The sequence below is a fragment of the Thalassophryne amazonica genome, chromosome 20 (assembly GCF_902500255.1).
Source record: "Thalassophryne amazonica chromosome 20, fThaAma1.1, whole genome shotgun sequence".
NCBI classification, from domain to species: domain Eukaryota; kingdom Metazoa; phylum Chordata; class Actinopteri; order Batrachoidiformes; family Batrachoididae; genus Thalassophryne; species Thalassophryne amazonica.
The window spans coordinates 11,639,523-11,655,917 of record NC_047122.1 but is presented as its reverse complement, the minus strand read 5'-3'; the positions used below and the strand labels follow the sequence as shown (position 1 = coordinate 11,655,917).

General features: G+C 42.9%; 1 protein-coding gene across 1 annotated transcript in view; it reads left to right on the top strand.

Annotated features, from left to right (window-relative positions):
* LOC117501852 (thrombospondin type-1 domain-containing protein 7A-like) overlaps positions 1–16,395 on the top strand; it is a 316,378-nt gene that overhangs the window by 39,199 nt on the left and 260,784 nt on the right. Inside the window, exon 2 of the mRNA XM_034160813.1 lies at positions 14,019–15,210. Within this exon, the coding sequence (XP_034016704.1) occupies positions 14,019–15,210 (1,192 nt within the window). The remainder of the gene's footprint in view (positions 1–14,018; positions 15,211–16,395) is intronic.

Genomic DNA, 16,395 nt, shown 5'->3' with positions numbered 1-16,395 from the left:
TCCCACTGTCCCAGCTTTTTTTTGAAATGTGTTGCAGCCATCCATTTCAAAATGAGCAAATATTTGCATAAAAACAATAAAGCCTATCAGTTTGAACATTGAATATCTTGTTTTTGTGGTGTATTCAAATGAATATAGATTGAAGAGGATTTGCAAATCATTGCATTCTTTTTTTATTTACATTTCACACAACATCCCAACATTGGAATTGAGGTTGTATAACAATTAAAAGCATAGAATTTGGTACACATATAGCCCAAGGTATTCCAAATAAAACTGGGTAACACTTTACTTGAAGGTATTGTCATAATAGTGACATGACACTGTCATAACTGTTACATGACACAGTCATGAAGGTGTCATAAACATTATGTCAATGTCAAAAGTGTTTATGACTGCTGTCATTAAGTGTCATTCAGTTTTTATAATGACAAATTGACAAGTTGCCAAAAATGTCAACTTGTCATTATAAAAACTGAATGACACTTAGTGACAGCAGTCATAAATGTTTATGACACATTCATGACTGTGTCATGTAACAGTTATGACAGTGTCATGTCACTATTATGACGATACCTTCAAGTAAAGTGTTACCTAAAACTGGTTATAGGGCCATCATGAATGTTCAATATGCCACCCATTGCAGCCATTTTTTCAAAATAAAAATTGAAAAATGCTCCAGTCATATTGAAAATACCCAGTGGTGGGCACAGTTCCGCTAATCCGCTAACCGCTAATTATCAAAGCTAATGGACAGCTAGTCCATTAGCGGACTAGCTGTCCAGATAACTTTGAAAACCATCAGCCACTTACGTCAGACACGCTTGAACCCTCATGCGCATGCGTGAGTTTTTCCACGCCTGTCGGTGACGTCATTCGCCTGTGAGCACTCCTTGTGGAAGGAGTGGTCCCGCCCCCTCGTCGGATTTTCATTGTCTGGAAATGGCGGAATGAAAAGGACTTTTTTTCCATCAGAATTTTTTCAGAAGCTGTTAGAGACTGGCACCTAGAAACCATTCGAAAAATTTATCTGGCTTTCAACAAGACGACGACCCTAAACACTGCTCAAAATCTTCTAAGACATTCATGCAGAAGAACAAGTACAACATTCTGGAATGGCCATCTCAGTCCTCAGAGCTGAATATTATTGAAAATCTGTGGTGTGATTTTAAGTGGCTGTCCATGCTCGGAAACTAACAAACCTGAGATGTTTTGTAAAGAAGAATGGTCCAAAATAGCTTCACCCAGAATCCAGACTTTCACTGGAAGCTATAGGAAGGGTTTAGAGCCTGTTATTTCTGCAAAAGGAGGATCGACTAAATATTGATGTATTTTTTTCTGCTGGGTGCCAAAATTTATGCACCTGCCTAATTTTGTTTCAAGAATTATTGCACACTTTCTGTAAATCCTATAAACTTTATTTCACTTCTCAAATATCAGTGTATTCGTCTGCTATATGATATTTAACTGAAATTGCTGATTCAAACAACCAATGATTTATAAAGGAAAATCATGGAAATCTTCAGGGGTGCCAAAACTTTTACATACAACTGTATAAATTACTGTTCTGGTTCACAAGAGCCTGGCTGTTGTGTTTAACAGAACAGTGTGTGTGGGTCTTCCAGGAAAAAGAACGGCAAGTTATTTACAACTATAAACATCCACATGTTGCTCACTCATCCTGTCACCAACACCAACTGCTCCGTCAGAGGTGGATCCAGCCTTTGATAGGGGCTGAGGCCCCCTCCTGGTTTCTCCAGACACCACACTGACTTTCTTTTCATGTCGCTGTTTCACTCTCCACTTGTTTTGGATTTTACTTTTACTAAAGTGCATTTTATATGAGAAATTAAGTGCAGTAAATGTCAGATACTTTAAGACTTTTACTCAAGTAATATTTTAAAGGAGACTTTAACTTTTACCAAAGTAATTTTATGCTAAGATACTTGTACTTTCACTCAAGCATCACTTTCAGGTACTTTTCCAAGACTGCTTCCTGGTCCTGGACCGGTCTCAGTCCTGGATGGAGGACAGGCTGGCTCCAATGACGTTTTTCTGCAGTCCTGACAGTTGATTGAAGTCTGTGCCTGTCATGTTTGGAGGCAGAGAGAAACCAATCAGAGATGGAGATGCACAGGACAGACTGGATGATGGATGTGTAGAAGCAGTTCCTGGGGCAGGTTGAACTTCCTGAGCTGTCTGAGGAAGTACATCCTCTGCTGTGCCTTTTTCCTGATGGAGTCTATATGGGAGGTCCTTTTGCACATTTTGTTGCTCTGCTGTCTGCGACCTGCATCCCAGAGCCTCCATGCCCAGCGGATGAGGCTATACCTCCTTGACACGCAGCAACTCATCCTCTCAGCCAGGTCATTTGCTTGTTTCTCCAGCTCATCATGTGTGGGCCATGTGGCCTCGCCCACTGCTGTCATTTCTATCAAATCTGACCAGCCCCCACATAATGCACTCACACTTCCGCTTTGCTAATGGTTGAAGGATGCGGGCGTTAGACCAGTGTCAGAGCTGTGAGAATAACACAATGTAACCAATGCCAGAGTTGCCAGATCTGCATGAAAACCAGACAAAGTGTCCAAAGAGAGAAGTTCATACTGCCCACCACTGACAGCATCCTCCATAGGTTCCATAGGAGCTCAGTATACACAACTTGGGTGCAGCTTGTAGGTTCTGGCACATAGCCTTAGATGAAGAAAGCTCAAAAATGACACCAATCATAACTCTAAAAGGCCGATATTGCTTCAGAAGAAACTCATTTGGAATTCCATCTGCACCAGAGATATTCCAGAGAAAGATGCCAGAAGGGCACAGTTGTCTACGTGGACATCTTGGTGTTTGGAGCTAAGATGGAAGAACACTCACAGATATGGTAGATATCACCCATCTTGAACCTGTCAACCCTAATGAACTTTTGAAAACCAGTGCATCATGGATATGGGGACCAGGGGCGAATCTAGAGATAAATTCATGGGGTGGCAAGCAGGGACAGGCACTATTATGTGGGGTGGCAATGTAATGTTTATGTATTATGCTATTATAGGTCAGGAATCTGGATTATAGCGTCACGAGTCCAAGTTTCATATAGCCTAGAGCAGCGGCCCGCAAGCTTTTTTGCGCCACGGACCAATTTTCATGTAACGTTAAAACAACATTTTTGCAGACCGATATAGAAAAAACTATAAACAATGTGTGTAAAAAATGCGTGAGTGTAATGGTAATTTCAAGCGCTCCAATGGGCGTCATAGATCTGTAAATTGTGTTTTCATGATCACAAAATGAACATTGCTGTAGTAGTGCAGCAGATAACCAAAACAATTGTTCAGTTTGTGATAAAAGCATGAAATGTGGCTTCTAAATTAACTGATGTTTATTTTCAGATATGGAGACATCCTGGAGGTGACCTCTAATGAGCTACAGGGGTCAATAAAGAATTACACAGGGGTCAAAATATAAAAATTCTCCAATCATGTTGGAAACTATACCACACTATTTGTGTGATCATAAGGATTCCAAAAATGTATAGTTTGGACTGTCTGTGACTGAATGTTCTGGAGTTATGGGGTAAAAACAGCAAAAATGGTGAGAAAGGTCAGTTTCAGTTTGTTCAAGGGTGAAAAGTTAAAGTTACTTCAGTTTTGGTAAAAAGTGATGCAAATTATTGGTTGAGTGAATAGGATTAATAAATGGAATAGTTTTGACTATGTCGAATGCTTGGTCTCCAAAGCAAAGGTCAAACAAGGTTGACGTCCATTGGATTCTATGACATGTGACATATGTTACCTCGTAACATGATAACTTAGCGTGACAGATGGTGCAAACTATTCCTTTTTAAAATACTATTAACTAAACCAAGAATTTGCATAATTTTTTACCAAAATTGGAGCAAGTTTAACGTTTGACCCCTGTACAAACTGAAACTGACCTTTGTCACCATATTTGCTGTTTTTACCCCATAACTCCTGAACATTCAGTCATAGATAGTCCAAACTATACCTTTTTGGAAGCTGTGTAATCAGATAAATAATGTGGTATACTTTTCAATATGATTGGAGCATTGTTAAAGTTTGACCCCTGTGTAATTCTTTATTGACCCCTGTAGCTCATTAGAGGTCAGCTCCAGGATGCCTCCATATCTGAAAATAAATATTAGTTAATTTAGAATATTTGTGCCAAATTTCATGCTTTTATCACAAACTGAATGATTGTTATGGAAATTTTAGGGCAATTCCACGGAAACGGAATTACAATCTAACCTAATCTGTAGTCGTTAGATGCAGTATGTCCAGATTTTGCTGCTGTTGTAATTCCGTTACCATAGAATTGCCCTTTAGCTAAGCTGCACCACTATAGTAGAAAACAACATATTTAATCAAATGACAGCAGAGAAGCTGTAGAGTCTTACCTGAGCTGAAGACTCACAGAAACACACCTCAAGGGTGTGTTTATCAGCGCTTGTCCTCTGCTCATCCTTCTGTACTCTGTCCTCTGTCCATCCTTCGGTCTTCTGCTCACACCCTCTTCTCTTGTTTCCAATCTTCTTCTTTGTCTTTCGGCTGTTCCCGTTAGGGGTCGCCACAGCAGATCAATCGTTGCCATCTCACCCTGTCCTCTGTATCTTCCTCTGTCACACCAACCACCTGCATGTCCTCTCTCAGCACATCCATGAACCTCCTCTTTGGTCTCCCTCTTCTCCTCCTGCCTGGTGGCTCCATCCTCAGCATCCTTCTCCCTATATACCCTGGGTCCCTCCTCTGCACATGTCCAAACCATCTCAATCTCGCCTCTCTGACTTTTTCTCCAAACCATCCCACCTGAGCTGTCCCTCTGATATGTTCATTCCTAACCTTGTCCATTCTTGTCACTCCCAAAGAGAATCTCAACATCTTCAGCTCTGCCACCTCCAGCTCTGCCTCCTGTCTTGTTGTTAGTGCCACCGTCTCTAAACCGTACAACATAGCTGGTCTCACTACTGTTTTGTAAACTTTCCCCTTCACTCTTGCTGATATTCTTCGGTCACAAATCACTTCTGCCACCTTTCTCCACCCACTCCACCCTGCCTGCACTCTCTTCTTCACCTCTCTACCACACTCTCCATTACTTTGAACAGTTGACCCCAAATATTTAAACTCATCTACTTTCACCACTTCTACTCCTTGTAACAGCACTATTCCACTGGGCTCCCTCTCATTCATACACATGTACTCAGTCTTGCTTCTACTGACTTTCATTCCCCTTCTCTCCAAAGCATATCTCCACTTCTCCAGACTAGACTCAACTTGCTCTCTACTCTCACTACAGATCACAATGTCATCTGCAAACATCATAGTCCATGGGGACTCCTGTCTGATCTCATCTGTCAACCTGTCCATCACCACTGCAAACAAGAAAGTACTCAGAGCTGATCCTTGGTGTAATGTCACACTATTCTTGTACATGTCCTCCACTACACTAACATACTTCTCTGCCACTCCAGACTTCCTCATACAATGCCACAACTCTTCTCTTGGCACCCTATCATAAGCCTTTTCTAAGTCCACAAACACACAATGTAACTCTTTCTGTCCTTCTCTGTACTTTTCCAACAGTATTCTCACAGCAAACATTGCATCTGTAGTGCTCTTTCTCGGCATGAAACCATATTGCTGCTCACAGATCTTCACCTGTTTTCTAAGCCTAGCTTCTACTACTCTTTCCCATAACTTCATGCTGTGGCTGATCAGCTTTATGCCTCTGTAGTTACTGCAGCTCTGCACATCACCCTTGTTCTTGAAAATAGGAACCAGCACTCTTCGTCTCCGCTCCTCAGGCATCCTCTCACTTTCCAAGATTTTATTAAACAATCTGGTTAGAAACTCTACTGCCATCTCTCCTAGACATTTCCCTGCCTCCATTGGAATGTCATCTGGACCAACTCTTCATCCTCTTCATAGCAGCCCTCACTTCTTCCTTGCTAATCTCTTTTACTTCCTGATTTACTCTCACCACATCATCCAGCCTTTTCTCTCGCTCATTTTCTTTATTCATCAACTCTTCAAAATATTCCCTCCACCTTCCCAGCACACACTCCTCACTTGTCAGCACATTACCATGTGCATCTTTTACCACCCTAACCTGCTGCACATCCTTTCCAGCTCTGTCCCTTTGTCTGGCCAATCGGTACAAGTCCTTTTCTCCTTCCTTACTATTCAACGTCTTGTACAGCTCGCAATATGCCTTTTCCTTTGCTTTTGCCACTTCTCTTCTCGCCTTACGCCGCATCTCCTTGTACTCCTGTCTACTTTCTTCATCTCTCCGACTATCCCAAAACTTTTTCGCCAACCTCTTTCTCCTTATGCTTTCCTGGACCTCTTCATTCCACCACCAAGTCTCCTTGTCTTCCTTCCACTGTCCAGATGTCATACCCAGTACTGTCCTCGCTGTCTCCCTCACCACATCTGCAGTACTTTTCCAGTTGTCCAAAATTGCTTCCCCTCCAACCAGTGCTTCTCTCACCTGCTCGCTGAATTTCACACAACAGTCTTCCTCCTTCAGCTTCCACCATCTGATCCTTTGTTGAGCTCTCACTCTCTTCTTCTTCTTTACCTCTAAATTCATCCTACAAACAACCATCCTATGCTGTCTAGTGACACTCTCTCCTGCTACCACCTTACAGTCTCTGATTTCTTTTAGTTTGCATCTCCTATAAAGAATGTATTCCACCTGTGTGCACCTTCCTCCACTCTTATGTTACCTGTGCTCCTCCCTTTTCTTAAAGTAGGTATTCACCACAGCCATTTCCATCCTTTTTGCAAAATCAACTACCATCTGTCCTTCCCCATTCCTATCCTTGATACCATATCTACCCATTACTTCCTCATCACCTCTGTTCCCTTCACCAACATGCCCATTGAAGTCTGCTCCTATCACCACTCTTTCATGCTTGGGCACACTCTCCACCACCTAATCTAACACACTCCAGAAATCTTCTTTCTCCTTCATCTCACAACCTACCTGTGGGGCATATGCACTGATGATATTCATCATCACCCCTTCAATTTCCAACTTCACACTAATCACCCTGTCAGACACTCGCATAACCTCCAACACACTATTAACATACTCTTCCTTTAAAATGACCCCAACACCATTTCTCTTCCTGTCCTCACCATGACGAAACATCCCTAATATCTATGGGAGACACGAGTAAAGCTGAAGTCTAGCTACAAAGAAAGTTTTGCCGGCTGATGTGACCAGTGTTGACGTTCGTCCTTGTTTTCAGTTCACCTGAAACGACGAGGGAAACAAGAGGTTCCGCCCTAATAAAAATACCACTGAAAACTTATTCCTCATTGTTTATTAATTTATAAAGTACTTGGTGAATGTATCAATTTTATATTTCGTTCTCTGCAAAGTTTTCCTGGCAGCCGTGTGTGCTGGCGTGTCGTCGTGTCTTTTGGGGAAAGTTCGGCGTCACAACGGGGGGGGCAGGGAGAGCGCGAAGCACAGCTTGTGCTGCATTCAAGGGCGCTCAGAGAGCAAAGTTTTCGCCAGTTAAAGTCATTCGCGAGGGCCCTTTTTTGAAAAAATGTCACCCACTTCTGATTGGGGTGGCAACTGGGGTGGCAAGAGCTATTTTTAGGGTGGCAGTTGCCACCCCATGCCACCCCAGTAGATCCGCCCCTGATGGGGACCACAGCAGAAAATCACTAGTATCTTCTGCATCAATACTCCAGTATTTTGACCCAAAATTGCCCAGTATAGTAGGTACTGACTGCATGCAGTTATGGCCTTGGTGGTGTACTATTGCAGAACCATGGAGGTACTCTCGGGCTTATTGCTCTTGTCCACTTCGTGAAGAAGAAAAGATAAATGCTCAGATAGAAAAACAATGTCTCACCAATGTTTGGGTATCAGACAACTTTTATCTGTTTTTCTGTGGTCTGTAGACTTGCAAACTATTGACTATCATAGAGAATTTGACAAAACCCCTTTGAGATGACACTTACTCCTCATCTGTCTCATGATGTTCAGTCCTGTTGCAGAGGACATTCCAGGTAAGAATCTGATTGTGCCTGATGTCTGATCAAGTCTGGAGTGGATGTCACCACATTGAGTGGAAACAGTATGTTGATGCCACTGAAAAATATGAGCGACATAAAATAGTACTCGAATGTAGTAAAACAGAGACTGCAAAGGATGATTCCGTGTAGGTTGTCAGACACTACATCAGGGCCGGCTGGCCACAATATGTGAGGAGCATTCCTGGGCCAGTAACAGAGAACTTCACACAGAACAAAATGGACTGTTAAAAAGAGCCAACCAAATCGTGATTCCACAAACAATGAGATGTGAGCTGCCTGGAGAGGGTCCACTACAGGCACCAGGGCTTAAACAAATGCACACAAAGATACAAAGACGCCATTTGGTGGCCAAAGACCAGTCAATGGTTGAATTTATCCAGGAAGGGCTGTGAATAAAATGATTGGTACCTTCTCATCAGATAAAAGACAATATATCATCATCTCTTATGAAAAAAGTATGTGGGTTTCCATGTGGAATTCCTTTTGTAAAAGACTGAGTGACAATGAAAGTGTTTTCCAGTAGATGAAAAGGTTCTTCCTATTTTTGTTGAGACTGCAGGTATTGCTTCCAAAGTTCTGTCAGTAGAACATGAGCAACTGTCTGCAGCACACAGTGACCACCATAGCTCTACTGAAAGGAGGAGGAGACAGACCCATGTGATGTTCTCCAGCCTCTGGGCTTGGCTGTGAGGCATATCTATACGGCTAGTGGGAGGGATCATTTTAAAGCCTACAGTTTGTAGTTTAAAGAAGTGGTTGAATGAAGTCTCGGTGCTGTTCCAACTGTGATTTATTAATAGAAAATAGCAAAATGCCGGCATGTCCATCTACCTTAGAAGGTTAACTTCATCTGTTGTGAGGTTGAAGTGTTCGTTTGTGAGAGTTTATGGAATCTTGATCTGCAAAGATTACTGGTGTCACAGACAGAGCGGTCCCTTCTCAAAACTGGCCCACCCTGCCTTCACTGTGCATGTGTCTGAGTCTGACTCTCTACACCCAATAGTGCAGCAGATAACTGAAACAATCCTTCACTTGGTGATACAAGCATCAGATTTGGCATGAATATTCTTCATAAATCAGTGTTTGAGAAAAAAGTGCGGGTCACTTGAAAATCCAATATGGCGGCCAGGTAGGGGTCAATGAAAAATTACACAGGGGTCAAAACTTAAAAATGCTCCAGTCATTGAAAGCTATACCCTGGTATGTGTCTGATCACAAAGATTCCAAAAAGGTATAGTTTGGACTATCTATGACTAAATGTTATGGAGTTATGGGGTAAAAACAGCAAGAACGGTGACAAAGGCTACTTTCAGTTTGTACAGGAGTCAAAAGTTAAACTTGCTCCAATTTTGGTAAAAGGTGGTGCAAATTATTGGTTGAGCTAATAGGATTAATACATGGAATAATTTTGACTGTGTTGAATGTTTGGTTTGCAAAGTACATGTCAAACAATGTTGACGTACATTGGATTCTATGGCATGTGACATGTATGTTACCCTGTATTGTGACAACTGAGCATGACACATGGTGCAAACTATTCCTTTTTAAAACCCTATTAACTCAACCAATAGTTTGCATCACATTTTACAAAGATTGGAGCAACTTTAACTTTTGACCCCTGTACAAACTGAAAGTGACCTTTGTCACCATTCTTGCTGTTTTACCCCCACAACTCCATAACATTCAGTCATAGATAGTCCAAATTATACCTTTTTGGAATCTTTGTGATCAGACTCATAATGTGGTATAGCTTGCTATATGATTGGAGCATTTTAAAATTTTGACCCCTGTGACCCCACCTGGCTGCCATATTAGATTCTCAAATGACCTGCACTTTTTTTCTCAAAAAAAAGAAATTAGGTAAAATTGGTTAATCGCTGGTTATTGCTACTTATTGGTTAAGAAATTGGTTAATTGCTGCTGATGCTCAGAAATGACGCATGTGCAGTGAAGCCAGGGCGGACCAATTTTTAGGGGGGGACCGCCCGGTGTTCTTAAACCGTACAGGATGAATGATGGTATACGGTGTGTTAGAAAAGTATCTGACCTTTTTTATTTTTTTCAAAAACCTGATGGATTTGAATCACGTGTGCTTGCATGAGCCAACCTTGAACCTTCGTGTGCATGAGTCTAGAAGGAGAGAGCATATCTCACCCATATTGGCCTCTCTTCATTGGCTTCCTGTTAATTCTAGAATAGAATTTAAAATTCTTCTTCTTACTTATAAGGTTTTGAATAATCAGGTCTCATCTTATCTTAGGGACCTCATAGTACCATATCACCCCAATAGAGCGCTTCGCTCTCAGACTGCAGGCTTACTTGTAGTTCCTAGGGTTTGTAAGAGTAGAATGGGAGGCAGAGCCTTCAGCTTTCAGGCTCCTCTCCTGTGGAACCAGCTCCCAATTCCGATCAGGGAGACAGACACCCTCTCTACTTTCAAGATTAGGCTTAAAACTTTCCTTTTTCCTAAAGCTTATAGTTAGGGCTGGATCAGGTGACCCTGACCCATCCCTTAGTTATGCTGCTATAGACTTAGACTGCTGGGGGGTTCCCATAATGCACTGAGTGTTTCTTTCTCTTTTTGCTGTGTATGCACCACTCTGCATTTAATCATTAGTGATTGATCTCTGCTCCCCTCCACAGCATGTCTTTTTCCTGATTCTCTCCTCTCAGCCCCAACCAGTCCCAGCAGAAGACTGCCCCTCCCTGAGCCTGGTTCTGCTGAAGGTTTCTTCCTGTTAAAAGGGAGTTTTTCCTTCCCACTGTAGCGAAGTGCTTGCTCACAGGGGGTCGTTTTGACCATTGGGGTTTTTACGTAATTATTGTATGGCCTTGCCTTACAATAAAGCGCCTTGGGGCAACTGTTTGTTGTGATTTGGCGCTATATAAATAAAATTGATTGATTGATTGATGAGTGAACTTTTGCATGCCTGTCCATTGCATCATTTTCTGGTAAGCAGCCTTTGTGTGGGACGTGTGCTGTGCGCTCGGCGGATTTTCATTTCAAGGAACAAGACGGAATGACTGGAGCAGCGCCGCATAAAATTTTGCCAGAAACTGGGCGACAGCCAGGTGGAAACCATTCGGACGATTCAGACGGCTTTCGATGACTTTTCAGTCGTGTGACTAACCGAGAAATTGTGGAAGAGCTGGGCATGTCACAGCATGTCCTGTGAGACTCCAACACGGAGGCGCTTTTGCTGCGCCGTCAGCAGCAGCATGAATTTCACCGCCACTCTTTCATGGGCAAATCTTCTGTCACAGTGGAATGTACCGAAAAAGTGCTGATGTCCACTTCTTCTGCAATTTCTCGGATAGTCACACGACGGTCCTGCATCACCACAGCGTTCACTTTGGAAATGATCTGGTCATTTCAGCATGTTGATGGCCGACCGGAGTGTGGCTCGCTCTCCACCATTGTGCAGACGTCTTTAAACTGGTTGTACCACTCCTTAATCTGTTTGATGCCCACAGGATCGTCACTGAAAGCCGTCTGAATCATCCGAATGGTTTCCACCTGGCTGTCGCCCAGTTTCTGGCAAAATTTGATGCGGCGCTGCTCCGGTCGTTCCGTCTTTTTCCTTGAAGTGAAAATCTGCCGAGCGCACAGCACGTCGTCACACAAACGCTGCTTACCAGGAAATGACGCAATCAACAGGCGTGAAAAAGTTCACGCATGCGCACGAAGGTTCAAGGTTGGCTCATGCAAGCACACGTGATTCAAATCCATCAGGTTTTTGCAAAAAATAAAAAGGTACGATACTTTTCTAACAGACCTCGTATACGTTGCTGTTGTTGTGGATGAGTGACAGTTCACTGGATGTAGTGCAACAACCCAGACAGCAAATGGATCCGGGCCGGATGTAGTCCAACATCCGGTACCATTCCTGAAAACGGATCCGGTCCAGACAATTTTTGCACCCTGGCCCAGATCCGGCACAGCTCCACATTACAGTTCTGGAACAGATCCGGACCAGATCTGAACCGGATCCGCAAAAGACCAACCGTTTACAGCCTGTATCTGGCACAGATCTGGGACAGATGTGGTCCGTATCATGGCACCGTGGTAGGAACATGGGGTTAGCATAGCAATAAACAATTTTATCTGTATTCGGCAGAAACTAACCATTAGCGGTTATAAACTCAGGGCTGTGAAAACTCCGTGGGATGCGTGGATTTCATCATGGGGGGGGGGGGTGTTAGTGTGTACTCGTGTAATTGTGATCATCACTGAGGTTTTTAAAATGCTTATCGCAAAGCAGTTTTTTATTGATCCCATGATGAAATCCGTGCATCCCACAAATTCGCAGAGTTTTCACAGCCCTGAGTTTATAACCGCTAATGGATAGTTTCTGTTCAAGTGCCGATAAAATCGCTTATCGTTATGTTAACTCAATGTTCCTGCCATGGTTCCGTGATGCGGACCACATCTGTCCCAGCTCCGTGCCAGATATGGGCTGTAAACGGCTGGTCTTTTGCAGATCCGGTTCAGATCTGGATCAGATCTGTTCCAGAAATGTAAAGTGGAGCCGTGCCGGATCTGGGCCAGCGGTGCTAAAACTGTCTGGACTGGATCTGTTTTCAGGATAGGTACCGGATGTTGGACTACATCCGGCCCGGATCCATTTGCTGTTTGGGAAAGCTTTAACACTTTTAAACACATCTGTGTTTGGCCAAACCTGGAACTATACTTGTATAAATCCTCTACAGGTGCATTCACAATACTGAGAAGTATGGATAATAATCTATATAATAACTAGAAGCACTCAAAGAGTGCAAACCTCCGCGAAGGCCATGGGGTCACTGACGCCATAACATCTACACGCCGTGGAATCATTGAACCTAAAAAAGTCTAACAATGATGTTTGCTCAGTAGTAAAAAAAAGTTTCATCTGCTGTGACTGGATAGCATGTATCCTTAGCGCTTGGCATCACAGTTTATTGCAACTTGCACCTTTCCCAGAAGCTACTGTCATCTGAGTACTGACATTGATATTGCATGTGCTTATAGACAAAAACAAATAAGAGACAAAATTGAATTTATTATGAAGCTTTTAACATTTATGACCCTAAAGAGATTCCCTCCTTGGCACAGTGATTTATTTCTTTTTGTTTCTTTCTCTAAAATTGTATATAATAATCATTAGATTATTAATATATAAACAAAAATAAATGTAAGAAATATTACAATTTGAAAACAAATGCACCTGAACGTGATGACAGCTGCAACTGCTTAATGCTAACTTTTAACATTGAAAATGCCTTAGACATGCTAACGCATTAGCATAGTGATCCGGATCACCACTAAAATTTAATCACTTGTTCCTCTTGTCAATTCCAACCACTCCACAAAATTTCATCAAAATCCATTCAAAACTTTGAGTTATCCTGCTGACAAACAGACAAACAAACAAACAACCAAACGCGACCGGAAACATAACCTGCTTGGCGGAGGTAAAAATGCATGTTGCTGTCAAAACATTTTTGCTTACACTCTTGATATCTATATTGTGAATATTACACAACAGGACAAAGTATTGCTGTTGTCTTTACAAGCAGGTTTACCTCTAAATAGTATCCTTGATTTTGTGCTGACTTTAAACCTTTTGTATTCTGGGTTCTTTTACTGACCTGTCCATCACAGCCACCACTGCTTTAAAATCTCCTGCTTGTCTAATCGTGTTTCTCAAAATGGAAATGACCATGAAACAAAGCAATTTTAAATCCTTGCACTCATTCAACATCCCTCTCACTCAACATCTTCATGCTTGAGGCTGTATGTTGTCTACATGACCGGTGAGCAGGTCTTCCACCGCAATTCAGGTCACTGTCTGCCAACATTGTTCATTATGAAAGCATTGCTCAGTGACAAAGTACAAAAGAAATGCTGATTTTGGTCATTTCAACTTTCCCTAATCTCCGTCTTGTCTTCCACCATCCTTGCAGGTCCTTGGGGGCGCTGTATGGGCAATGAATGTGGGCCTGGTGGCAGCCAGAGCAGGGCAGTGTGGTGTGCCCATGTTGAAGGCTGGACTACTTTGCACACAAATTGTGGCCAACTGGTGCAGCCGGATAACCAGCAGAACTGTTTCCGAGTGTGTGACTGGCACAAGGAACTATACGACTGGCAGCTGGGTGCCTGGAACCAGTGTGTCCCAAGATCAATGCGCAGTGCTGGTATGCAGCGCTCTGCTGTATGCACCAAGGGAGAAGAAGGCATCCAGACCCGTGAGGTGGCCTGTGTTCAGAAAAGAAACGGTGAGCCTGCTGAGGATGCAATCTGTGAATACTTTGAGCCTAAACCACGCCTGGAGCAGGCATGTCTTATACCCTGTCCACAGGACTGTGTAGTGTCCGAGCTCAGTCCATGGTCTTCTTGTTCTAAAACATGTGGAATGGGTCTACAGTACCGGATTCGTGTTGTCCTGGCTCCACCATTATTTGGTGGAGCAGTTTGCCCAAACCTGTCTGAGTTCCAAACATGCCAGCCAGTTCTGTGTGAAGAAGAGGAGAGTCTCTACAGCCTCAGAGTGGGACCCTGGAGTTCCTGCTCTATGCCACCGCTACAGCAAACCAGACAAACTGGTAAACACCTCAGAAAAAGAGAAAACCCACCAACAGAAAGTGATGAAGTTTCCAGGGAGGGTGAAATAGTGCCCAAAGGGCTTAAAAAGCAATCTCAGGTTAGTGACAAACTTTACAAAGAGGCCAATAAACCATCCAGAGATGATGACAAACAATCTAGAGAGGGGGTCATCGTGCCCTCATATGGAGGTAAAAGGTTCAGAAAAGGAGATAAATTGTCCAGTGATGGAAACACACCAACTAGACCCATCAATAAACTGGGCAAACCAAAGCAGCAACCAGATAAAGATAGACCATCTCTGCAAGCCGACAGACCACAACAGAAAAAGACCAAAAACAAGGAGAAAAAAGGCAAAAGAAGAGAGCGAGTCAGACAAAAGTTGCGGGAAAGGGGTAAAATGAAGAATCTGGAGACCAGTGAACTCATCAAGAAGAAGAGGAACAGGAATCGTCAGAACCGCCCAGGTGGACGGTTCTGGAACCTTCAGATCGGTTACCAGACGAGAGAAGTGAACTGTGTACAGTTCATGAGTGGGAAAGCTGAAGCTCTCAGGTAAGCAGTAATAAATTCATTTTGTTTTGTTGGCTACCTTTACAGGTCTTCACAGATTTTGTGAAGATATTTTTGGCTTGTTTTCATTTTCCCAGGAAGCAATTTTGCATAATTTTTTTTTAGCACTAAAGTGGAATTGCAGCTTCACATACGTTATGTGGAGGTGATGGTCTCGTGGTTAAGAGTTGGGCTTTAGACCAGAGGAACCTCAGTTCAAACCCCAGCCTGACCGGAAAATCACTATGGGCCCCTTGGGCAAGGTCCTTAATCACCGAGTTGCTCCTGGTGTGTAGTGAGCGCCTTGTATGGCAGCACCATGATATCAGTGTGTGAGTGTGTCTGTGTGAATGGGTGAATGTGAGGCATCATTGTAAAGTGCTTTGAGTGTCTGATGCAGATTTAAAAGCGCAATATAAATGCAGTTCATTTACCGTTTACATTACCGTAAAGGTTGTGGAATTTTAGGACTAGGATGGACGTTCATGCTTATTGTGCAAAGAGGATATCGCAGTGTGTGACGTTTGGATTAAAGTAAGGATTACAGTTTTACTTTCTTTACCGACCCATTTTATAACTGCCCATAGTTTTCAAGAGAAAAAAAAAATAATCAAACTGAGATTGTTAACCCTGTGGGGTATAAAGGGATTTATTTTTTAATTTTTGCTACACTTTCATAAATTCTGCTTTTAAGGATCTATATTTGTCTACAACACTGTTGAGATGATAGAATTTTGGATCTAATACTCACACATCTTCAACTGCTTACTCCAATTAAGGGTCGGGGGGGGGGGGGGGGGGGGGTGGAGGTGGAGTTTGTCCCAGCAGTCCTAGGGAATGAGACGGGGTTCACCCCAGACAGGCCTTCAGTCTGTCTCAGGGACACATACAGACAAACAAACACATTCACACCCGCATGCACACCTACGGACAAGTTGAAGTTTCCAACCCACCTAATCTGCATGTCTTTGGATGTGGGATGAATTCGGAGCACCCGGAGAGAACCCACGCAAACTGCAGACAGAAAGGCCACAGGTGGGAATCAATCCCATGATCTTCTCACTGTGAGACGTACTAACCACTAAGTCACTGTGCCGCCTCAACGTAATCACATTGATCCAAAAATAGGTTAATATTTCAAACTCTACACACACTAGCACCTCCCTACTTAGCTGACCTGTTTAAACC